The sequence below is a fragment of the Dreissena polymorpha genome, chromosome 5, assembly GCF_020536995.1.
Source record: "Dreissena polymorpha isolate Duluth1 chromosome 5, UMN_Dpol_1.0, whole genome shotgun sequence".
Lineage (NCBI taxonomy): Eukaryota > Metazoa > Mollusca > Bivalvia > Myida > Dreissenidae > Dreissena > Dreissena polymorpha.
The window spans coordinates 87603175-87630166 of NC_068359.1; the positions used below are offsets into that span (position 1 = coordinate 87603175).

A 26992-nucleotide genomic window follows, 5' to 3' on the forward strand; every position below is an offset into this window, starting at 1 on the left:
ATGAAGATCAGATGTTCGAACATTATCAAAGTGTTGAAAAATTAACAGTGCATGCAAATTTTTTTTAACTAGTATTCAAAAAATAAGTATGTAAAAGGACTCACTACCTAGACCACTGTGTTGTGATCATTTTTAGTAAGACAGTGTAATTCTAAACAGTAGATACAGTAGCTTGTTTATTTAATGTATACAGATGTTTTCCTGTGTATTGTTAAATTAATCAATTTGTAAACGCTTGTTCAAAGCCAGCATTTTGTATTTTTTAAAAGGTAATACAATTTTCTAAGATATTGTTTTAAACAAACTGAATACTGTGCTTTATTATCCTTATTTTTCATGCATGTATTTTAAAAATGGTTTATGATACATACGCCACAGATTTCAAAAGATAACATCACATGTACGTAAATATTTGTGTAAGTTAATGACAGTGTTTAAGTATTAATTTATTTTGTTACTATTCTTATAGATGCAAATAAGTGATTAAAGTGGTTTTAATCTCCAAACATTACCATATACCTTTGTATATATGTGACTATTATCATATTAGTGTAGGAGGAGAAAGTGGCCGACCACGTCCACCCAAAATTTTGTTTTAACATAACTTCTTCATTTATTCACCAATTCACCCCCGGAAACCCGATATGCTGTGAGAAGTTGGATGTGCTAGGAGAAGTTGCCGATAGATTTCGATGAATTTCGGTAGGGTAAGTTAATCCAGTTCTATAATTGTTTAAATGCATTTTTGAATTGAAATACATTTTGGTGTATGCAAAGGAGGTATTACCATGTATGTTAAAAAAATCCTGGTTATTAATATTCAGGATTTATTGAAATATGGCTATTTAAAGTCGACGATGCAGGGATTTGTCACATATTTAGCACTTTATTTACAAATTTCTTTAAAGGTATGCCAGTGAAAAACATTTTGCACCGACAATTATATTAACCAATGTCCCCGAGTAACATATCCGCCAGGGTTTGTTAAAATATTCGTATTGGTGGCAAAATTCGACTTTACATTTAACATGTTGATGAAAAAATGAGATGACATAGTGCTGTGCTGTACAATGAAGTCGAGATATGACATGAGTGCAGTTCATTTATAAACTTAAAAGCTCACTTTTACAGCTGATGTATGCCCACTCTGATGCATTGTAGATCATTTTCATTGAACTTTGAGGTTTAATAATTATATCAGCTCTGAAGCTAAGTTAATTTCCAGCTTATATGTATCCTTTTTTATTGTTTGTAAATCATTGTAAATGTAAAGCAATTGATTCATACAGGTAAAAATATACGTCCCGTAGGCAATCTAAACATTTATAATAATATTATCTGCCTATAGTTCCAATTATGGATAGACTTTCATAAATGTGATCTAAATTTCTTCATGACTTCAAGTTTTGCAAACATCTCCGACAATTCACGCGTGTAAATGTTTGTTTCTTTCGTTCTTTTTGGTAATGATATATGCAAAATGTAAACATTTATTTTCTAAACCTAATCCGCGCCCCCTTCTTATGTGTATTTGCATAGATAACACGCATTTTTCATCTGATGAAGCCCCAAGCCTTGAAGGAATATATTCAGCCAGATTTCAGCAAATTATAACATCGTACCATCGCATTGTCGCCATCGTACTATCGCGTTGTCGCATTGTCGCCGTCGTATTGTCGCACTGTCGTTATCTTACTATCGCATTGTCGTCATCGTATTGTCGCACTGTCGTCATCGTAATATCGCATTGTCGAATTGTCGCCCTATGGATTTTAATGTGTAACCACGATGGCCCTAACGGTATTCCGTACTCTCCTATTTGCCGACTATACACTTTTAAATCATGACCTATATCTCATTATTTTTGTTTCAGGTCAACATGTTTGCCTTGACTTGCTTTTACTGTCCTAAGAAGAAGATTTCATTGAAAGAAACTGCCAAACACATTAACATTTGTCACAAAAACGACACAATACGTTACAAGCAGCTGGAACTTGATAGTGCTACCGGATTATTCGGTTATCGGACTCGAACATATAAAGGGGTTACTCCATCTACCCATACAATTGTAATCATAGACGATAAATTAGTTACCGAAAGAAGACTAAAAACAACAAAAACTCGAATGGAAAGGGTGCTGGTGAAATATGCTTAGCAGATGTCGCGTGCTATTATTATACAGAGAATTCAAACACATACGACCAAATAATTGAGCACGTGAAAACTAAACACCAGGGCAAAATAATTAAAATCCGACGGCTTGAACTTGATGAAAACAATGGAATGTTAAGATATCGAACGAAAACAGCAAAGGTACATCCATCATCATTTGAAAATCAAACTGTAAATGTAAATCAGAACGAAGTGAACATTGATCAAGCTGCTAAAGCTTTTGATAATGATTTTGGAGACACAGATATTCACCACGACACAACATCTAATGAAGAAATTGTTCTGGTTGAAAACAAACATTTACACGCGTGCATTGTCGGAGATGCATTTAAACAATTATAGAACTGGATTTACTTACCCTACCGAAATTCATCGAAATCTATCGGCAACTTCTCCTAGCACATCCATTTTCTCACAGCATATCGGGTTTCCGGGGGTGGTACAGCTATAGAACCACTGGTGACCCAGAAGAACAAATAACCAGCAACCAACAACGACGCCCTCACCCTCCTTCGTGAAGAAATTGAAGCAGCGATCATATCGCTAAAGAAGAGGACGTCATCGTGAGTGGACAATATTCCAGGAGAGCTGGTACAGACAAGACAGTAAGGAATGACCAGCGCCTTACTGACCATCTGCAACAATGTCTTGCAGACAGGGAAACGGCCAACAACGTAGACGCAATACCTCATCAACACTCTCTTAAAGAAAGGCAACTTACAGCTGTGTCAGGACTATAGAACCATCAGCCTCACCAGCCAACCGATCAAGAAGTGCTCAAGATTTTGCTGACCAAATTGACGCCACAAACGGAAAAGATCATCGCTGAATAGTCGGCAGGCTTCAGACAAGCGCAGATTACAACAGAGCAGGTCTTTAACTTTAGGATTCTTTGGAGAGGAACCTGAAACATCAACAGGACCTCTATCGCCTCTTCATGCATTGTTAGAAGGCATTACACAGTGTATGTCATGCAGCATTGTGGGCTTCCATAAGGCTGTACAACATCAACGCCAAACTGATCCGAGTAATCGAACCCCATTATGAAAAAGCCACCAGTGCTGTCTACTTCAACAGCAACATAGGGGTTAAAAACCACTGTCCGATTGAGACAAGGCGGTTTGCTCTTTCCCATACTCGTCAACATCGTCCTAGAGAGAACCATGACGCATTGGAAGACCACGAGGGAACAGTCAGCATTGTTGGCCGAACAATCACAAACTTACGCTTTGCCGACTACATACAATGTAGATATCCTTGTCGGAAGCGAAACAAGAGATAAACAACCTAGCTTAGCGAATAGACAAACATCCAAAGCCTTTGGCATGCACGTCAGTGCAGAGAAAAACAAACTGATGACCAACAACACCAAAGTAATCAGCACTTACATCAGGTTCAAATACTTGGGAGCAAGTGTAACAAATGCAGGATTCAAGCCAGAATTACTCGCCAGAGTCGCACACACGACAGCAGTGTACGCACAACTGAGGAACGTCTGGTGGGACAGAAACACAGCCTTCATCTCAAAAATCAGACTTATATGCGCCCTAGTTGTCCATGTTTGTGTACGCCTTTGAATCATGAACGCTTACAGTGGACTTGGATAGAAGGATACAGGCCATGGAAATGAGAAGCTTACGAAGACTCTTGGGTATTGGGGTCTTCTACACAGACCATATAACCGACGAGGAAATTTGAAAGAGTTTCAAGAAATTCATCGGGACCCAGGATGATCTGCTGACCACTGTCAAATGACGGAAACTAAAGTGGTATGGGCATGCCTCGCGATCATCAGGGCTTGACAAGACAGTGCTTCAATGTACAGTACATGGAGGGAGGAAGAGAAGCAGACAAAAGAAACGACATGAAGATAACATCACATACTGGACTGGATTGAGACTGTCCCAAAGAGGAAAATAATGTAGAGAGCAGGTTGCCAAGTCACGTGTGTTGCCCCAACGGTAGTCCAGACTACGGACTCAGTGAAGTAAAGTGAAATATGCTCACATATTAAAGATGTTTGATTGAAGACATACGCATCATGGTTTTCAGTTTAAACCGTAAAACTTATTGTTAATACATAGCTAAACAGAGAAGCGTTTGATTAAATAAATACGGAGAAAAATATTTGCATTAATTATAAGGACTAGAGTTTTCTTAAAATAAGGATAACGTTTGCTTTTAGTACAATGAAAATACAAACGAGTATATAAAGTGTTTATTTCATGAGCACCAGGCGCTTTCGTACATAAACATAACTTAATTTATTTCTTAAAAACTTTATCACTAAAATATTAGTCCTTTTTCATTAGAGCTTATGTTACTTATGCCCTCGCTTAACTATTTTCGATGGAAAGGGGCATCAAATCCATACGTGTCTCTCCAGACAGAAATATTTTCATATATTTACATTGCAAACTACATTTTAATTTATTTTCGGAAGTTTTAACAGGACCAACTGAAGGTTTTTGAAAGTTTAAACATTTCAAAACTTGCAAGTTGGCTTGTTATATCCGCTTATTATATACTTTTATATCGTGTTCTGCAAGTATTTATTTCATGTTACATGTCTATTTTATATATAACCTTTTTGCCACGACAGTTAATTTACATTTGACTTTTGGTAAAAATATCAAGGTCGTAGATGAACCATAGATGGCGATGATAAATATGTAAGACGCGGTTCCGCGATCACACGGACGGACAGACGGGCAGACAAAGGGAAGTCAAACTTAAAGCTAGGTTTAGTAATGGGGAAGGGGATAATTAACAAAATAGTATTGAGATACTTTGACACAATTTTGTTTTATGCCTTCCGGTTGTTTATTGGGAAAAATTAGTGAATTAAAACTGATACATCACCATTTTAAACAGTGAAAAAGTACAGTGTAAATAATCGATAATTTGTATTGTTGTACTTAATCCATTGTGCATACACCGGTCTTACTGATCTGTGTACTAACGCGAAAGGTATTGTGGATAGTACTTCTTCTACGAGTGAAAAGTGAAAGCGAAAGAAGGTCAGGTAATCGTGCTTCTGATAATCGCATCTTAATAGAGATTCAAAATCACATGTAAACATAATTAAATAACATTTCTTTAACAACATTCCGTTTTAAACACACAATAAAAACGATTTTTCTTTCATTATTAACATTTTAATTTCCTACGCAGAACTAATTTGGCGGAAGCGTAATTGCCCAAGCCAGGGGAATGTTATGCGTCTTAGTATAGAGGTGACGATAACGTAGTGACGTCACCATCTATGTATATAATGGTACTAAAACTACTTAAGATATGTTTGGTTTCCCAATTTTGACCCTTAATTTTAACAAGGGCGACTACTCGGCATTGATTATTTACATACGGTTTAGTTTCCCTTGAACATGCATGTAATGATATTTCGGGGCGCCTAACAGGGAGTATGATTGTCCGGAATGGCAAAAATAAAAAATAATAATTTGTGAGCTTAAAATAAAAGTTAAATGGTGTTTATATACAATTTCGTTATTTTCATTATTGGTCAAAAGTGGCTTTCCTATTTATTTAATTAAAAAGCTTCTTACGAAATGTCTATTGTCGCGGTCTGAAAGAAGACCGCGATACACGAGATTCAGATAATATGGGCGATATTTGAATAATACAATATTGTGCGTCGCCGCGACTGTCGCGCAATATATCGTGCGTCGCTACGTGTGTCTAGTGTCGTTCTTTAGTTTTTGAACACCATTGATCGGAATGCTTTTTTTCAGACAGGATCTGACGGCTAACATATATATTCTTTCATCATCACTATGCTTGTGGTCATTGAAGAAGCTTGATTAAAGCAATGTGTATATTAACATGTTTTTTATCTATTTAAAAACGACTTGTCTTTTTGCATGCAACATTCATCATGGTCTCTAAATGTTTTCGACAAGCGTTTAGTTCCATTTTGTCAAAAGATAACGATTTTTAAATTAAACTGCACATGCTTTCACGTCTCGAACTACCTGCGAGATTCGAAATTTCCAATAATTATCGTATTTTTTTGCAACAGAAAACCCTTTCAACGCTCTGCCAAAATTGCGACGTAATTAAAGCGACAAGTGATCTTGCAAACATTACTGATAGATATACGGAGACAACTGAAAGTGCTAACAAATAGTTTTGTTTCCACCACAGGCAGACGGCGGTCTGTACGTCACCAACGTCCATAACAAAAACGCCGGTGTTTACGAATGCAAGGCACAGACGTCGATACACTCCATCAGTACATCCGGCATTCTCAGAGTTAGAGGTGTACAATTTCAGACTTGACTAAATAAAATAATTTCTTTGTTTTTCGAAAAGAGAAAACACTCGTTTGTAGAATGTATTTATACATTTTTGAAACGGAGTTAACTTTAACAGAGCAATCCAGTCCATGGTTTGAGATAAAATGTGTCTTGTTCTGAGAAAATTGGGCTTAATGCATGTGCGTAAAGTGTCGACCCAGATTAGCCTGTGCAGTTCGCACAGGCTAATCAGGGACGACACTTTCCGCTTTTATGGTATTTTTTGTTTCAAGGAAGTCCCTCCTTGCCGAAAATCAAGTTTAGGCGGAAAGTGTCGTCCCTGATTAGCCTGTGCGGACTGCACAGGCTAATCTGGGACGACACTTTACGCACATGCATTAAGCCAAATTTTGTTAGAACAAGACACAAATATCCTACCTCCGTTTTTATTAAGTCAAATGCTCGCGTAGATCCAGAGCACGGTGTATTTTGATAGAGGCCAGAACCACGATGTACTGATGATGTAATGATTGTCAAAAAGGCGGACACAAATATTGATTCGACATATCGACCTTCTTTGCTACTTTTTTCTTCGTCCTTTTCTTTTCAAAACCTTTGAATAATTCACACCCACCCACATTTCATCTGCCTGGCATAAACGACATTATATTGTTCTTAACACATTGCTTATTAATGTGTAAATATGTCCTGTGATCTTTTCACGTTTTGGTAAATAAACAAAGTTAAAAAAAAGTTTCAGATTCGCAAATTTTCGTTGTAGTTATGATATTTGTGAGAAAACAGTAATACTGAATATTTACCATGCTCTAAAATATCCATTATATGCATCTTAGGACGATTTAAAAACTTGAAAATTATAAAGCGTTGCAACGCGAAACGATTTAATAATTTGGAGAGTTTGGTTGTTGTCGTTAAATTTTGTGACACGACGAATATTGCTTATATAAAGTATAACATACAACAAGTAAAGTATGAGCGCGGATGGCAGAATGGTCTTAGCGGTAACATTTATTCTTGGGGTCAGTGGTTCGAGCCCAGTTGATGGTTACTTTTATTTCTTTTTTAATGTTATTCTTTTTTTACTAGAGCTGTATAGATCTAATGTTTACATAAATTTTATCAATATAAAGCATTTAATGAAAAACTTCAATACATGCCAAAATCGGTGAAAAGGCCCTTTGAAGGAAAAAAACTTTATAAGAAATATTTCTTCCGTTTAAATAATTTTCTAAAAGCCATTGTATTGTGTATTTTGCTAAACAAGACACTTTCTTAAAGAATAAATACGTTTTGACAAATAATTACAAAACTAATCGTCTGAGCGTTACTATTCCACACAGGGCCGCCTCAGATGCCGGCTGGCGTCTACATTTACGACGCCCTCGTGACGTCACAGTCGGACACAGTCGTCTGGAGCGTGTCGTCTGGCATTGAGAATTGCGCCCCTATCATACGCTATGATGTAGAGGCACAAAGCAACTTCCGGCCTGGGGAATGGAGGGTCGTAGTCGCGGGTAGATTATTAGTTTGGAAGCATAAGGCTAATTGAAAGGCTCTTAGGTCCGTTTTCTGGGTAAAATCAGTACTTGGTGTCTTTTGGGAATGTTTAAAGAACGCCTCATATGGTGGGGATCGAAGCCGAAAGCTCGTGGTCGCTATTACTGTCCGCAGTTATGTGAGGTTATATGTATAATAAAACCTCCAACAGCGTATCACGGCAATTGGTCTTCGTCACGAATAAGCAATACGTAAAATCGAAACACGATAAACCTAATCAAGGATATGTTTTCCTTTCACCCTCTAACCTTTTATTCGCGTGTGTAAACCAGTATTCATTTACAGGTCATCGCCGAGTCTTCATGATTACTTTAGGTACTGACCTGTCCCTCTTTTTTGGGTTAAAGTCTTTAGATCCAATATTTACATTTATCAATATAAAGCATTTAATGACAAACTTTAATACCTGCCAAAGTATGTTAAAATGCCCCTTTTATTATTGCGATGGTTACTTTTCATTTCAGACGTTTCCGAGTCGTCAACCATACAGAAAGCCCAGGCATTAATGCGTCGCGATGATGAACGCGTTTCCTTGGTTACTGAACTCGTTCCCGATACGCTCTACCACTTCCGGGTGCGCGCCACGAATAGCTATGGCAAAAGGAGAGAAGCGAGTAGTCTTTCATGTTAGAATTAATTTTACATAATACATTGACCGTATTAAATTCATGCGCACTCTAAGGAAATTGGGTTTAATGGCTATGCATAAAGTGTCATCCCTGATTACAATGTAGTCCGCACAGGCTAACAAGGGGTTACGCTTTCCGCCTAAACGTAATATTTGCTTAGAAAAGACTTTATGTAAAGGAAAATTATCATAAAAGAACACAACTAAATAAACATAGAACATATCTCAGTTAACGTAGAATATATCTCAATAAACCTAGAACATATCTCAATAAACGTAGAACATATCTCAATAAACGTAGAACATATCTCAATAAACGTAGAACATATCTCAATAAACGTAGAACATATCTCAATAAAATCATAAATTGTCTGTTGACCATAATAAGTTTGTTCGGTCATCGCATATTTTGATGAAACCTCATATGAATTTCAAATGTGTGGTTTTCTTTAAAAAATATATTTATTGTTTCAGTATGTTCCATACATAGCACTAACGAGTTAAAGGGATCTTTTCACGTTTTGGTAAATTGACAAATATGAAAAAAGTTGTTTTAGATTCGCAAATTTTTTTTTTTTTTTTATTCAATATCATACATATAATGTAAACATGTATATGATTATACAACAAAGTGATTGTTCAAAGCAATAAAGTTCAGACATGTTATACAAGATATGCTAATATATATATATTTTTATAGAGAAAAAAGAAAAGAGCAACAGAGGGATAGTTATGAAAAATGATGAGTTGTATAAAGTCGGAAGAAAGCATACTGGACTTGTGTGTTTTGTTGTATATTCACAATGATCTTGTCAGATTGAAAAAAATAAAATAAACATAACTATTTTAGATAGATAAACTAACATTAGAGTGAAATGTATATAAGTGGACAAAACATTATGAGAATTTAATCCGATTCCATTTTTGTTCAAAGATTTGTAATGTGTCATTACTGAGGGCTATTTCTTTCTCAATATGGATTTTTAGTTTAAGACTATGGATAAAACAATTAAAATTTGGTACTTGTTTTTTGTACTTCATGTTTAAGATAAAATATTTCATCAATAATACCATAAAATTCACAATATTATTATAGTCTATTGATTTCAATGAGTTAATTCCGAAACTTACATTTAAGAAAGATAGTTTAACGTTTAGTTGATGTTGTTCAAGAAAAGATATTAATTGATTCCAAATAGGCTGGATGTGTTTGCACTCCCAAAAAAGATGTTCTATAGTTTCAATGTTTTCACTGCAGAAGTAAGACAGATTTGAGTTAGATAATTTGCATTTAAAGAGATATTTATTTGTAGCTATAATTCTATGGATGTATTTATATTGAAAATTTCTCAGTGTGCTTTCAATAGTTGCTTTATATGGCATGGTAAATATGTGTTTCCAATTAAGTTTATTTTCTCCAAAAAGGACTTGCCATTTATTTTGGATTTTGGAGTTTTCTGTAGGGTTTTGAATTTGTAGTGTGTAAAATATTTTATTTGTTTTGTTTTTTCTTCCAAGTATGTTTTCTACAAATGTTGTTTGAGTACATGGTGTATTATTTGTATTGATTTCAGATTTAATATGTATGGGTATGCTTTTGATTAGTGTGTAGTTCTTCAGAAAATTATTTGAAGGTATTCCGTATATGTAGCATATATTATCAAAAGAGTAGAAATCCTTAATTCTGTAGTCATATAATTGGTCGACATATTTAATGCTTCGTTCAAACCAATCTTTATAGAAAAACGTCTTATTGTTTGAAGTTATGTCTTTATTATTCCATAAAATTGTTTTACTGCTGGTTTGGGTTACTAAGTTATGAGTGACATCACTCCACGCTGATAGAACATCAGACAGAAATATGTTTTCGTTTGCAATTTCATGTAAGATAGTATTGCTGATGTTACATTCAAAGAGCAAGGAGTCGCCATATTTTTTTAGGATTTTCTGGTAGAATAATTTCCATTTGCTCGTATTGGTATTATCTAGGTATCGTTTAACCCAGCTGCATTTGACTACATTTACTAATCCAAATTAAATTGTGTCAAGTATTAGGTTTGATGTGAACATGCAAAATAAATACAAATTGTTACTTCTGCATTTTTAGTTATTGATTAAAAAACTATTTATATCACTGCTTATTACAGCAACTGGCATATCTTATTTATACCTCAACTATGTGTATGTTATGAGTTTATGAAACATAAGCAAAACTGTTTTAGTATTCTCCTGATAAAGCATCTGTAATTCAATTATAGATATTAATCCTTAAAAGAATGTGTCTTTAATATGTTAGGGCTTTGATCCATGAAACTTATTTGTATTTTTCCATGTTTAATCTGAAAATATCTGATTTTTTTTTTAAATTTGTTACCGCTTCAGATCGACATTTCTTGTTGCCTGCTTACTTGTACATAACTTGAACCATTGACATCGCTTGTTGCCTACTTATTTGTACATTACTTAAACCATTGACATCTCTTGTTGCAGACTTAATTGTACATAACTTAAACCATTGACATCTCCTGTTGCCTACCTAATTGTACATAACTTAAACCAACAGTCGCATAACCACTGTTATCGATTTATGTTTAATGCTACTATTACATGTATAATTTGTAAATAGTCAATTGTAAATGGCAATTATACGTTAATTTTATTGATCTTTTGATCACATGAAATTAACAATAATCTTCCATAAGAACTCAAAAAGTGTTTCATTACGTGTTTTTTTTTGTTATATATAAAAACACAGTTATTCATATCTTATTAACTTTATATTGGTTCATTTCTGCATTTAAAAAATGCGTCCAATGAAATAGCATAATTTTAATACATTTTTGTTGTTTTAAAAATAAATCAACTTAATAAATTTAAATAACATTATATTGATTGATATCTGCACTTAAAAATATAACAAAATTCTTAATTTCAACATAACTGTTCGAAAGATAATGAAAAAATATACTATCCACTGATTGCATATGCTCTTTTATTCATTTTATCTTTGTAATGTTTAGCCAAGCTACCATTACACTCATTGTCATTTTTAATTTTATGTTTTTCTCTGTCTATTATGTTTGTTTATTAGTTGGGACCAGTGGTTCATTGTGTTTTTTTTCTCACTTTTGTGATTATTTCTTTTCACTTCTTCATATCTAAGGAATATTCATATTTCTGTATCCCTAATTTTTGTTTTCTATTTTTGTTTGCATGCATGGACATCCTATGTCTTATAATAGAAACAAACTGGACATGTTTTAAGATAGAAACTAACTGGACAATCACATACACATTACCATTCACATCACCCTTCACCTACTTAAATGATTAAATTGTGTACTTTAAATGTTAAAGGATTAAACAATAAAGACAAACGAATAAAAATCTTCAAATGGTTAGACGAAAAAAAATAATAGTATATGCCTTTTAAAAGAATGCACAAACTTTAAAAGATGAATGGGACGGAGAAATCTATCTCAGTGGAGAACATACTAATAAACAAGGCATTGCCTTTCTGATAAAAAATAATATAGGGGTCACAGTCGATAACTTTAAGGAAATAATAATTGGCAGACAAGCAAGTATAGATATCAAAATACACTAAACACAAACAACATTAATCAACGTCTACGACCCTAACATAGACGATTCCACATTATACGAAACATTACAATCCTTTATAATTAATAACCAAGATAAAAATATTATAATCGGTGGTGATTTCAATACTGTCCTGAACCCATTAATAGATAAAAAGAATGGAAACCTTTATACTCATACTAAAAATAGAAACATTTTAAATAACATAATTGAAAACTACAATATGATAGATATCTGGCGTACAGTATACCCAAACGAAAGCAAATTCACCTGGCACTCAAACACAAAACCAACAATATTTTGTAGATTAGACTATTTTTTAATATCTGAATCACTTTGCAACATTATTGACACATGTAACATAAAACCAGGATTTATGACTGACCACTCTCTAGTTGAACTTAAACTGCACAATATACAACCTGAAAGAGGCCCAGGATACTTTAAAATTAACAACAGCATCTTATTAGATACACAATATCAAACACAAATAAAACAGGAAATATTAAATACAGTTCAAAGTAATAAAGATACAAACCCAAATACCTTATGGGAAGTAATTAAATGTGATGTCACTCATAACTTCGAAACCCTAAATGTAAATATTCATGTTTGTCTAAATGCCATAATGATAGCACATAAGGTAGTGTTTTGTAGAATAAATACAGTTATATAATCAATTGCTCAAACATAAATTAGTAATTTGTAGAATAAATATTGTTATATTATCATTTATTCATACTAGTGAAAACTAGATTTTTAACAAGCATGTTAATTTTGGAATAAAAAAGTATATTAAAATAATCACCTTCAATCCTTTTTTATTTGTAGTATCAGTTTATTTTAATCGGCATGTAGGGGAGGTATATATTTGACAAGCACATTTTTTAATAATATTGTAACTGATCTATATGAGAAAGTGAATACAAAGACAGTGATATTGAATCAGACAGTCTAGTTGTATTTTACATCCAAATTTCACTCAACACTTAAAAAAACTTCATATGAAAGCGAAAATGAAGTAAGAGTTAATAAATTATTGAAGAGTTGTTACTTATAAAGTGTAAAGTGAAAAATAAAAGGATGATTTTAGTCCTCCATACCTTCATAAAAAAACCAAAACAATACAGCTTCATAATGTTAATGAAGACAAACAAATAATCCTAAGTTCAGTACGTCTAATACCTTCAACAATATAATTTATTTAAATGTATTTATAGCTTGTTTAACATTCACAGATTAGAAAGAAAAAATTTCGTTGTCGATATGATATTTGTGAGGAAACAGTAATACTGAACATTTACCATGGTCTTATATAGCCATTATATGCATCTTTTGACGATGTAAAAACTTGAAAATTATAAAGCGTTGCAACGCGAAACGATTGAATAATTTGGGAGTTTTGTTGTGCTTTAATTGTGAAACTATAAAGCTTGCGTATATAAACTATAACATACGCCTTTCATGCATACTTGGCAGGATAGCCTAGCGGTCTAATTGGTTTTTAATCCAGGACTCCGGGGGTCATTGGTTCGAGCCCTGCGGCGGGCTACTTTTTTTTCCTTTTCTTAAATTTATTCTTGATTTTTTACTGGAGCTTTTTAGATCCAATGTTAACAATAATCATTATAGAGCATTTAATGACAAAATTCAAAACATGCCAAAATCTGTGAAAAGGCACCTTTAACCATTGAGTGGATTTTAACAAAACTTTGAACACCATCAGGATGAGTGGGCCTTGCTTATTTTGTAGCATAAATATTCATATAGTTTTTAAAACCATGTAATGTTTCAATGCTTCGGCTTATTTTTATTTATAAAAGAATAAAATTTTGTTCAGTTATTGTATAATGGTCATTTAAGTGTATGATACTGAAAACATGACAGAAACTGCAGCAGAATGCGCTGGGCATAAATGATAATGTTTTTCTTCATTTATATTCACGTACGTTCGTCTTTTGCATCAGCGTCCGTTCAGCTGTTCTCTTCAGCCCCCGTTCTGGCCCCCAGGAATGTCGGGGGAGGCGGCGTTAAAGTGGGGACCCAGCTGGTCACTTGGGAGGTAAGTTGATGATCCGGTATTTCAGATATAACGTATTTGCTATGGATAAAAATCGTATACAGTTATTTCATGGATGCGCGGTGAACAGTCCAAACTGTTGTCCCAAGGTATCCGGGTTGACTTTGGAACTGTTGCCCGAGGCCAATAGGCCAATAGATCAGCCCTTATTTTCTAATCAAATTTCAAACAGAAAAAAAAAAATAAATTTAAACACAACAGTGTTATTGAAACCTGAATGTTCACATTTTTCAACACATGTCTTGGCCTTACGTAGAACTTGAAGAACAGAAAATACCGAATGATGAAAGCGTAATTTCTAAGAATTGAAATGGGAAACACAGGGGTAGTCTGCACGAGCGGGCAACAGTTCAAACTATTGACCGGTCAACAGTTCCAAATATGCACCGGTAACAGATTAAAACATTGCAACATTACTTTTTCGACCAGGAAATAGCAAAAAATAATTAATTATCATTTATATAAGGCAGCAGGGAATAATAGTAAGTATGACTCGATTGGTCATTGTAGGCTCGGGTACTACTTACATGTACACCGGGCACTCTTAAGTATACTTGCATGTCCCGGGCAACGGTAAATATACTTAAACGTACCTAGGACAGTATGTCAATTGCGCCACGCCGATCTTTTTACATGTATATTATTGGTTGGATTGTTTAATGCTCAGCTTTCGTTTAACTAATTAAGGCTCATACTTAATTGTGTGCTTGTTATAATATTTAGATCTGGGACCGATCGGAGCGTTACGGACCTGGTCTTGTTTACTTTATTTACTGGAAAAGCATAAACGATTCAGGTGAATGGAAGAAGGTAATTAGAACATATCTCAAAAAACGTAGAACATATCTAAAACATCGAAGAACATATCTAAATAAGTATAGAACATATCTCAATGAACGAAGAACATATCTCTATAAACGTAAAACATATCTCAATAAACGCAGAACATATCTCTTTAAACGTAGAATATATCTCAATAAACGTAGAACACAACTAAATAAACATAGAACATATCTCAGTTAACGTAGAATATGTCTCAATAAACGTAGAACATATCTCAATAAACGTAGAACATATCTCAATAAACGTAGAACATATCTAAATAAACGTAGAACATATCTCAATAAACGTAAAACATATCTCAATAAATGTAGAACATAGCTCAATGAACTTTCATGACTACAATGTTATTGATACGTATGGGAAAATATAGATTTAACATCATTGGGTATATTAAAAAACATACCTAAAATCATACAGGTGTTTGTTTCGAGTTTTCATATATGTGTATGTAATATATGTTTTCTTTTAATCGCTTTATTCGCATTAAACTGGTGTTTTGTCCTAGACATGTTTAAATAGCAAAATGATTACTTAAATATTTGCCTGTAAGGTTTTATTTATGCTAATTAACTGTGTTTCTGTGGCAGATGTTTTTATCTTAACAATTCTTTTTCATTTTCAGCGTTTTGAGCTTTATAATTACATACATTAAATGCCATTTTTAACGACCATGCATTGTTTTCTACGTTACTTCGTAGAAATAACTATACGGTGTGAAGCGAATGATCCTAAAATAGAGTGCAATAAAATGTTGTACATGAGATGTTGGGTATGATGTTTTCATTTTACGGTTTGCTGTCATTAACAACTTTATCTTTCGAAATTGTGTTTGACATTTTGTAATGCAGAAACGAAATCAAGACAATATTGATTGATTTTAATTGTAAGCCTACTGTATAATCATTTATATTCGTCAGCATACAATTTTTCAAAAAGTCACCTTCGTTGACAAGTAAATTCGGGGATTTCTTATTTTGGGAAAATATGAGGAATTTACGTCGGTCATTTTCTGTGATGTTTGTGATAAATTCGCGGATCTGTTATATCTTTAAATAAACGTAAAAAATGATTGTATCCCACTTTTACAGCGAATTCGGTTGATCAAAGCACCGTTTATTAAATTTCTGGTATAATCAACGGCACGTGCTACGTTGTTAGGCTACGTTGTAAACATATGTAGTTCCTTGTATATAACAACTAAATTTTATATTGATGTTATAAAACTTTTAGATTTGCAATTCAATATGAATACAATTGTACTTAATAACGCACGACTCATTGTCACAGAAAGATATTCTGATTAATAAAATGATAATTTGATCAACGCTTATTTTTGGAACGCGAAGTAATACACTGACTTTGGTTACACTACAGTCATTATCAAAGTACGACAAACACTCATGAAAACTATTTTTGTTTAAATAAAAAGGTTTACTGAGTAAACAGTAGGATACATAGAATAATAGATTAGTGTTGATTATAGATCATGTTTATCATGCTCGGCACGAAAACGAAAAAGCACTCATCAAGGCTCGTGCTTTTGTTTTCTAAGCCTCGCATGATAAACCTGATCTATAATCAACACTAACTTATTATTCTCTATTTAAAGTATACTAATCGTTGATTGCTTAAACGCGCATGTTCTTCCATGTTTCCATGGTGACCAGCACAGATGATATCGCCCTGTCGGAGGGTAGATGGGTGGAGGAGGTAGGTGCACAGAACTTCTACCGCGAATACTCGGTCAAGGTCGCCGCATATAACGACCTCGGTCACGGACCAAACTTGACCGAAAAGGTCATATATTCAGCTGAAGACAGTACGTTTCTGGGATTTTTTCCGAATGCTTTTTATTAGTCCCTACGAAAACCTGTTTTTTTACGGAAATCGTATTGTTAAGGATTTTATGAATTAAATTATTTTCGAATTCGATAGCGTTCAATTGATTGTTCCAATAGTATGGTTTCAGATATCAAAATGAATGTTTTGCAAATGTGATCAAAACGTAAAAATACACAGATGAGGAAAACACGAATGATTAACACATGACACACGTAACGGTTGTATCGTAAGAGAAGTCATTTGGCAGCATTGTGTGCGAACTGACAAAGCGCAGCTTAAATTATAGCATTGGAAAATTCATTCATCGCCGCCACTTGTAACTGGATGTGCTTTACTTGTTACGTAAGCTGTAATAAATTCGTTAAACGGACAGTCGTTCATTCTCCAAACAGTGTAAAGTATGACTTAACTAAATGTCATCTGAACATTTGTTATAATTGTTGTACATGCGCCTCGTTGTGGAAAAACTGAGATTAAGGCATGTGCGTAAAGTGTCGTCCTGTAGTGCGTTCAGTTACAGCGAACGTTCGCTATAGTTCGCGAACGGTCGCGAACGTTCGCTATTGAACGCTCGGTTCGCCGCGAACGTTCGCGAACCGAAGCGAACCCTCTCGGGAGGTAGTTCGCTAGCGAAACCAAGATGGCGGACAAATAAATATGTTGTATTTGTTCAGTGTTACTTCGACTTCGATATTATTTCCTTTTTTGTACTACATAAAGTGAATTGAACAATAAACAAAGTGTATAGGAGGTTTTGGGGATTCCGATAATAACGTCACGTTTGCGCATCCTCAAATTTTGGCCGCAAACACTGCGGCCATTCTGCTATTGTTTGCGTTTGATGATCCGCATCGTAATAAGATTTCAATCATATTCGCGACCCATTTTAAGAACAACAAAATATTCAGAAATTGAAATTCTTCCATATTAAATAGAATCCAATGAATGTACACAAATAAGGACGAAAACAAACAACAAATTGGTTGATTTTATGTTATCAACATAAAGAAACTATTTGAACCTATATGTCCGTAAAAACTTACCTCGTTACAGATTAACTAAATCCTCTTGATACATGTAATTGTTTTTATTTAATTGTTCACACCAATTTTGACACTCCTTATTTCAGCATTTTTAACCACCCATTGTTTAATTGCCCCTTTGCTCATCACAAACCGATTATCTCGATATGATCGGATACTGTCCAGACAATAACTAAGAAAACAGGGTGTCATAAACCCAGGGACCCATATTTGTATGACTCAGTATGGGGTCATTAACCACATGTGTCTGGTCATTAAACACAATTTATGATACCTCCGTGTCATCTCTGGGCATATTAAGCCAAAAACTTAACAGTTGCTTTAATAAAACATTTGAACATATTTAAAAAATAGACGTACATTTGTTCGAAATGGATTAACAGGGACTATTAAGTATATATATAAGCCAGTTTAAACATAACACTTAAGTGTTTTATAATGACAATTCATTTAAAATAGTGCAGAAATTTACTGCTACACAATTATCGTATTTAACGGGAACCTGCAAATGTAAACCGATATAATGACGTGTAAAGATCGTGCGGTTTTGCAGTGTTCGAAACATCATCGTGAAAACAAGCCATCGCGTTTGATCATAATATCGATATAAAATACTTGGGTAAAATAAATTTATAGATTTATGGAATAATAAAATGCCAGATTTGTATCGCTCATAATCACTACATTAGAGTTTTCAATATACATGTGCATTCAAAGACAGTTCAATTCGCAAAATATGCAGGTGTTGTTTTTTTCCATGTGAATGCTAAAATTTATTAATATTTTCATTAAATGTAAACGAAACGAAAATTAATTCAATGTAAAAGAAAATTAAACTAAATTTGAAGATTATAATGTATTGCGCTATTTTAGTGTTTTGTTTTATAACTGATTCAATGCACCTCTTACACTAAATTTCGATTGCTAATGAAAAATAACACTATCGCATCCACACCACTTATCATTATAATCAAATTATTAAAGGTTTTTTGTTTTTTTTGAAATATCTGTTAGTTAAGTACTTTCTGTGTTATTAGCCATCTTGAAACGTTCGCGCCGAACTTATCGTTCAATAACACCGAATCGGAAACGAACGATCATTGGCGAACGTTCGCTGTAACTGAACGCACTACTGGATTAGCCTGTGAAGTCTACACAGGCTAATCATGGATGACACTTTCTGCATAGACCACATTTTCGTTTAGAAGAGACTTTCTCCGAACGAAACATTCATGAAAAGCGGAAAGTACACTCCGCACAGGCTAATCCGGGAGAGCACTTTACGCACATGCATTAAGCACAGTGTTCCCAGAACGAGGCTCATGTGTCGTATAGTGCCCCTGGCGGTTCCCTTGATGCAAGACGTGGAAACGGAGAACGCAACCTGCCTGATCGTCCACTGGATCCCACTTGAGGACACGAAAGAAGTAATAAGGGGCCGAATCAGGGGTTACAGGGTAAGTTATATGTTTAGTTTAAACCTATTTATTTAAGCTCGATTGCATTGAAAGCCTTATTCTTATTGAATTGCTACCGAGTCCGTTTTCTGGAAAGAACTAGTCCTTAAATTATTTAGAGAAAATCTTAAGAACGCCAAAAAACACCGTTTATCAAACCCATAACCTACCGGTCGCTAGGCGGACACCATATCGTCTACGCCACGTTTAACACAGGTAGGGGATACAATTCACATATAAGAAAAGCTGAAAAATAAACTTTGATTAAGCATTTGTCATGGGCCGTTAGTAAGTGACAGTTATGTATACATAAGTGTGATTGGACAGGTTCCTGAAGCTAAAAAAACATAGTTTAATACACTTGTTTTATTAAACGATTGCTGAACATGGTGTAACACCTGTAGTAAATAGCACGTTACATGACTCGTACAAACAAATCTGCAAGTATACGATTGTTGTTAAACAAAAGCAATACCAAATAAGACGGGTAACAGCCTTAAAAAGTAATTGCCGACCTTTGGAAAGGAATCAGCGTATATTGTGCATGCATGTTAATTACTCCAATTAGTATGAAATTGTACCTACTTAAGATGCAATATATTTCACCCAATGTTTTACTTAAAATATTTTTTTTCGTTGTTATGAAAAATTCAATTCGTAAAAGACGCTGTTTGTAATGGAACAAATGTGAGTGAATCAATACCCTATATTTGGCGCAACGTTTTTCCTTAACCCATTTATGCATAGCGTCTATAAAAAAGGCCTTGGCAAACAGCGTAGACCCAGATGAGACGCCGCATAATGCCGCGTCTCATCGGGGTTTGCGTTGTTTGTAGAAGGAATTTCTGTAAGAAGTATTTTAAATATACTAGACATCCCTAATTTTAGAAATAAATTGATTCAATTTTGAAGGATGGGAAAGTCCTCCAGGCATAAATGGGTTAAACAAATATGTCATCTTAGTTTAATACTCGTACCAGATACAATACGTAACAGACCCTGTGCGTGATGGGACGAATGCGATTGGGTCGATTGCCGAGTTCGACACCATTCACACAATGCATTCAATTTTAACAATGTATTATCATACTCATGCCAGATACAATACGCAGCAGACCCTGTGGGTGACGGGACCAATATGATTGGGTCAATCCCCGAGGGGCACATTATTCTATCCAAGGACGTGTAAGCACAGACGAACACCGCTCTGATCCTGGGCCTCACTCCCAATAAGAAATACCTCGTACGGGTCATGGTCATTAACAGCGCCGGCGTCGGGCCTGTCGGCGAGTGGCGCGTCGGGAAGACGTACCATAAACGTATGTGAACGTTCACTTGTTCTCAGGCTTTATGTGTTATCTGTGTTACTTTTATTTATCTATCCCGTCGGCAAATGGCGCATCGGTGAGGCGTACCATAAAGGTGCGTGCAAATTCAATTGTTTATACTGATACTCGCGTTGTGGAAATTGGGGTTATCGCATGAGCGTTAAGTGTCATACATGATTAGCGTGTGCGGCACTAACTAATAAGAAACTAAACTTTCGGGTTTATTGTTCTTTTTTCATTGAAAGGAAGTTTGTCGTAAGCAAAAATCTAGTTTACTCATAGTTATGAGTAAATTTATTATTCTCTATTCTCAAAATACTATTAAAATCTCATCATCTTTATAACCCATATCATCATCATTATCATTATCAAACAAATAATAAACCAAAGACAAAATAGGAGTGAGTGCTTGTATTTGACAGGACTTTCAACAAATAAATGCAAAAAACAATTCTTCTGACGCCCGTATATGTTGTATGCGCAATGGATATAAACCTCAACGGCACCGCTCAGTTGAGGAATCTCGAGACGACTGGAAACGGTGTAACATCTTTGTTCAGGTGTATAAAGAACTGAAACGATACTATTTAAATGCTGTAGGGCATGTAATTATGAATACTTCGCATACACATGTGTGTCATGTGAAAAGGTGCAAATGTATTCATAACAATTAGACGTCAAGTATATATCTCAAAAAAAGAGTTACTATTTGAATAAACTGATCCCCGCCGATGCCCACAGTGCACACAGGACGCCCCCAATGCCCATCAACCACGCTAACTTGCTTAAATATTATAAATAAACAAATGTGAAACATTAATTTGTTCAAAGAAGCTGCTAATATCTGCAAGATTCATCTACCACCACCAATCAAGAGAAGTGTACATGACTTCACGTACACCCCATACAATAATCAGTAGTAATAAACGATTCAGGTAAAACCGCGAGCGGGATACGCAACCCTACTGCCTTTTTTGTTTTCTTATTTTTTCTTTTAATGGCAGGGGGACGTATGAGGACCCATGGCTCGAGACCGGTGTCTAGGTGCCTTCATCACCTCCCAAAACCTCTAATTTAGAGAAATCTACAAATAAGCAGCTATTAAGATACTGTAACATTAAGTATTTTATAGTAAAAAATGTAATTAAAACATTATCAATTTCATTGCGCAAGTTAACATAACAAACAAACATCAAAAGCATCCTGCACACACCCCGGACATCAACAAGAAACAAACAAATCACTCAAACCATAAAATCCATAAACCATCTATAAAGAATGTTGATAAATCATAAATATTTCGAGAAATATATAAATGCATATGACGAATTTAACAGCTATATTAAACCGACTTCAACATCTAACCAGTCACACCAAAATGAAAATATTAAGTAATCGTAAAATAAAAATGTCTTTAAAATTAAACGTTCATTACGAACGACAACAAAAAATTATAACACTGACATTTAAACATACCAATATTTCAATAAGTATGCTGGAGGTACTATCTCCAAAAATTGAGAGTCTCGAAAAACATGACACCCATAACTTAAAAGACCTCATTCAAACACAATATTATGTAAAAAATGAGTCAAAATAATCAAGAAAACTTAGCTGCTTCAGACTTAAATGAAAATACACCCATCTTCTTTCCCAGTAAAGAAATCGGTTCGTGTTAAGATCCCATCTCACATGGACTAAAAACCGAACTGAAAATATACTAAATATAGACTTTATAATAGCAAAATTATAAACATAAAAGCAATGTAACCAATTATTTAACCATACATATGTTCATTAAGGGCGGGCGGGCGGGGTTATCACCCTTTCGTTTTCTTGCTCCATAACTTTGCCTGTCAAAAACAACCCTCGAATGGCGTCTCACTAGATGTGCAAATCATATATACCCCAAAACGAAAAACTCGTGCGCTTTCGCGCTAAAACATGCACACAAAACCCGTGCATTATACGCGCTAAACCATTACCATAATCTTTCTTCTAAATAACACGTATTCAACCATACTATAGCGTATTTATCAAACCGAGAATAATTTCATTTAGATGGAAAGTGTCACCCCTGATTAGCATGTGCTGTCAGCACGACGACACTTGACGCACATGCGCAATGCCCAGTTTTCTCAGAACGAGGCTTTTTAGTTATATTTGAGCCGCGCTCTGTAAAAAGAGGATTTTATGCATGTGCGTAAAGGGTTTGTGTGGACTGTAGAGGCTAATCTGGGACGACACTTTCCGCCTTAACTTGATTTTTGCTAAGATGAGACTTCCTTGAAACGGAAAATATCATACAAACGGAAAGCGTCGTATGCGGACCTATGCGGACTGCATAGGGTAATCTGAGACGACACTTTACGCACATGCATTAGATCACCTTTTCAAAGAGCACGGCTCATTTGTAATTTTTAGTATGATTTTGTTCGATACATAATTAGTTGACATAATAAAACTTACAACATATTTCACGTTCACATATAACTGTATTCATTTTGGATTATCAGATCACGTGACATGTTTTTCATTGCACAATACACCGAGTCAGTATGCAAATTTGAACGCATGTTTCAATAACTTTTTCACACACAGGTTGAACACATTACGTCTCTTTATTGTGCTTTTTGTACTGACGTTAATTTTTATTTCTAATTTACCGATTGGCGTTATATTTATTATATGTCAATGATATATCGTCCCACGAAATGAAATCCTTATCCATTATCACCACCAGACACAACAGTTCAACAAAAACAAACAGCGTCAACAATGGTTTTCAATGTCTTGTTCTGATCCAATCGTATGATCTTAATTTTCAAAGTATGAGTTAATCAATTTATTGAAAAACGAGAAAAATACCAAACGAGTAAATTACCAAAGAGCTAGGACTTTGAAATGCTGGAGAAGAATTTATGTGTTATCTGAACTGTGTATCAGTGTTTTGTTTCATTAAACAATTTTAAGGTAACCTTCACGATATTGAGAGTAAGACATCAAAATGAATAAATTACCATAAAAACCAGCCCTTCATCACTGAAGAAGGAGTTTTGATTCTTAGAACTCTGCATTTATTCTAAAAGTTCAAAATTTATGTATGTAATTTCATAAAAACTATTTTATTCTACTAAGGTTATGCTTTGCTTAAGAAAAATTAGCAATTAAAAAATATATTAACATAAATATAAAATAAAGGGTTATTGCAAAATGTCATTTTTCTTTGGTTAAAAAAGATCGTTGTGCAAGTCACAATAGTCGCATTCATTAGCGTTCAAGTATTCTATACCTCGAAGGTCCATTACAATTGTAAGGGTCAAAGGTTGGATTTATGCACAAATTTATAGTCCGGACTTGAACTTACGCATTGAAGTTGCAATTTTTAGTGGGAGCGTTAGCTCACACAAATTTTACAGACCGTATTTTGCAAATCAGTATGTGGTAAGAAGCCTTAGGTATGGCATGGGAGACAACCAATGCCTGTTTTAGCAGACGACAAATGCTGTATAGAGCGTATGCTAGGAGAGACAACCACCACATTTGCCTGTTAATACTACACTGCAGAGTGTTTATATGACTACGCCCCGTGATAAGCTCCGCAAAAGAAGCGGGGCGACTCACGAAAGGACAGACGAACGATGCGATTCCTGTATGACTTTCTTCGGTGGCATAATATAATTTATCATGATTAATAACGACAGAAGCAACACAAAAAATAATTTTAAACGAACGTATTGTATTCCTCTTGTAGCGTTACATGATTACCCCACCAACATCGTGGTTTACGATCATGACGAGACGAGTGTACTCGTCCGCTGGCGGAGAGTGCGAGTCTTCGCCTCGGAGGAGTCCATTCTGGGCTATATTGTAGGTGGTCCTGTTGGTTGTTTCTGGTTCCATGAACAATCGTTTTGGAATTTGCATGCACATACATTTTCAACGTGCAATGTGGCACATAATCAACTCTGTTCTTAGTTGAACAAATCCACTTCATAACACAATCTAGAGTATGTATGCATGTTTTTTCTAGTCTTGATTTTTTACTTACGTTTTCCATTTTAATATATTTCTATAATATATTTAACCTCTATCACTTCCAAAAGTTATCTATTCATACCTTATGCCCCGCTAAATTCACCCCAAATAGGACCTTTTACCTAAGGCAAGTCTCTAGCTGAAGATCAGTCACATTTAGATAACTAATATGTATACTGCAATTCTTGGGGGCTTTATGATTACACTGCAAACACAAAAAGAGTGGTTTTTCGGAAGAAGTGTGGATTAAAAGAACATGGAAATTGAACATGTAATGGTAATATCATTGAAGTGGTTGATAACTTTAACTTTAAAGTCCCATAAACACGCAAAATTAACTAATATATTGTTAAATATAACACAAAATAAAAATAAAGTAAACACATAAGGAATCAGTGTTTCTTATAGCAGTAGCCAGAATTTTAGCTCTAGATGTGATCTGGTAACAAAGATTGAACCATATACACAATGCTCGATATTATTTTTTTGAATTTCCCGCGATTATATCCGAACGTTTACGTCCAACGACACGACATAGTACTTATCGACGCTGCCTGTCTGTCTGTCTTTAAAGCATACGTTTTTAACAAATTATGTCAGTTTGTGCAACGTCTTTTCCTTTTCCTACATTAAATGTGACCTAACACGCCAACGTTCCATAAATGTACTACTGACATAATTATTGAAGTGTTATTATTATTTCTTATTTATATTATTGTCATTAAATTATGTATATTTGATCAAATTAAAGTGGAGTAAAAACACAATAACATCTCTCATACTTCTTAATTGTGATTAAATACATGGGTATCAACATTCCTGGCCGTGATGTAATCGATAACAAAGTTGAAATTTTAGGAAAGTATTATTTTAACACCGACATTTTTTTGTTACAAAGAAACATAAGATAACATGGTTGGTTTTGTTTGAAAATACTTCATCCGGTATATAGGACATATATCTAAAAATATTGGCAGTTCAGAAAAGTTATCAATAGAGCAATGCTTATTAACACCCTCTAGTCTGTTCTATTTATAAGGTAAGTGGTCAATTGCATGTACAATACATGATATTAAACGCACGCAACACGACAAATGACGGTCACAGCATTTGGTATTTAACCGGTCGAATGACGCGTTTGACCTCACACATTTTTACTGTTTATAATTCTGTTTTGTTGTTTAATTATTTGCAAAATGTTTAGTTTTTTTACTATACGTTAATCAAACTGGTGCATATTTAAGTTGATTAATGTACAATCTTTTTTTTTTTAATGTTCTCTTCGTTCATGTACATTTCGTTTTATTAATGTGTATTCGTTAAGCGCTCAGTAACAACGCTAAAACGTGCATTTTACTTCACGTCAGGTCCGCGTTCACAAAATTCAAAATGATATACGTTCGGCTAAGGACACCCGGGTAGACCAAGCAACCGAGGTCGTCATTTCCGGTCTCCAGCCAAACACCGTCTACGTGCTGCGTGTGTAAGGGTTCAGTCTGGAAGGTGACGGTGCGCTTAGCGAGGCAGTGTACTTTGCGCTCTCAGGTTCGTTTGTTGTACTATTTTGTACACAAGGTACTATATGTGTTTGCCTGTTTTCACTGTGGCAATTTGTTTTCTTGTGGTATTATTAGTTTTCATGCGCGACTTTTTTTTATGCGGAACTATTTTTTAGTTGAGATCTTTCGGTTTTCCGCTTAAATATTTGTTTGTAATCTGGTACCACATGTTTAATCTTTTAATATGATGATATTTGTTTTATGTGATTCATTTGTTTTCAGGTTGGACTATTTTTTAAGTTTGACTTGTTGCTCGTATTTACTTAGGTCGATATATACAATGGAGTTGTATTGTTTCAATAGTAATTTAAAGGGGTCTTTTCACATATTTTGGCATGTTTTGAAGTTTGTCATTAAATGCTTTATATTGATAAATGTAAACATTGGATTTAAAAAGCTCCAGTACAAATCAAGAATACAATTAAATAAAGAAAAAAAAGTAACCCTCAGCAGGGCTCGAACCACTGAACCCTGGATTCCTGGATTAAGAACTCTGCCACTTAGACCATTCGTCCATCCTGCCAAGTATGTATGACATATGTATTTTATACTTTATATAAACAAT

General features: G+C 34.6%; 1 protein-coding gene and 1 pseudogene across 1 annotated transcript; both read left to right on the top strand.

The window, feature by feature from the left end:
- Positions 1-26992, top strand: part of LOC127831432 (carnosine synthase 1-like) — a 228265-nt pseudogene that overhangs the window by 60778 nt on the left and 140495 nt on the right.
- On the top strand, positions 3336-26355 carry LOC127831433 (contactin-like). The gene is made up of 10 exons (XM_052356416.1): positions 3336-3731; positions 6337-6424; positions 7790-7963; positions 8471-8580; positions 14205-14299; positions 16828-16979; positions 19381-19502; positions 20698-20821; positions 24585-24700; positions 26236-26355. Exons 1-10 carry the CDS (start codon positions 3336-3338, stop codon positions 26353-26355), a joined length of 1497 nt encoding a protein of 498 aa, XP_052212376.1.

Excerpts from the sequence above, each read along its gene's own strand:
- LOC127831433 (XM_052356416.1), top strand. The coding sequence starts at position 3,336 with ATGACGCATTGGAAGACCACGAGGGAACAGTCAGCATTGTTGGCCGAA. Across the intron at positions 7,964-8,470 it reads ATGGAGGGTCGTAGTCGCGG|ACGTTTCCGAGTCGTCAACC; the intron begins GTAGATTATTAG and ends TTTTCATTTCAG. Across the intron at positions 19,503-20,697 it reads GCCGAATCAGGGGTTACAGG|ACGAACACCGCTCTGATCCT; the intron begins GTAAGTTATATG and ends GTGTAAGCACAG.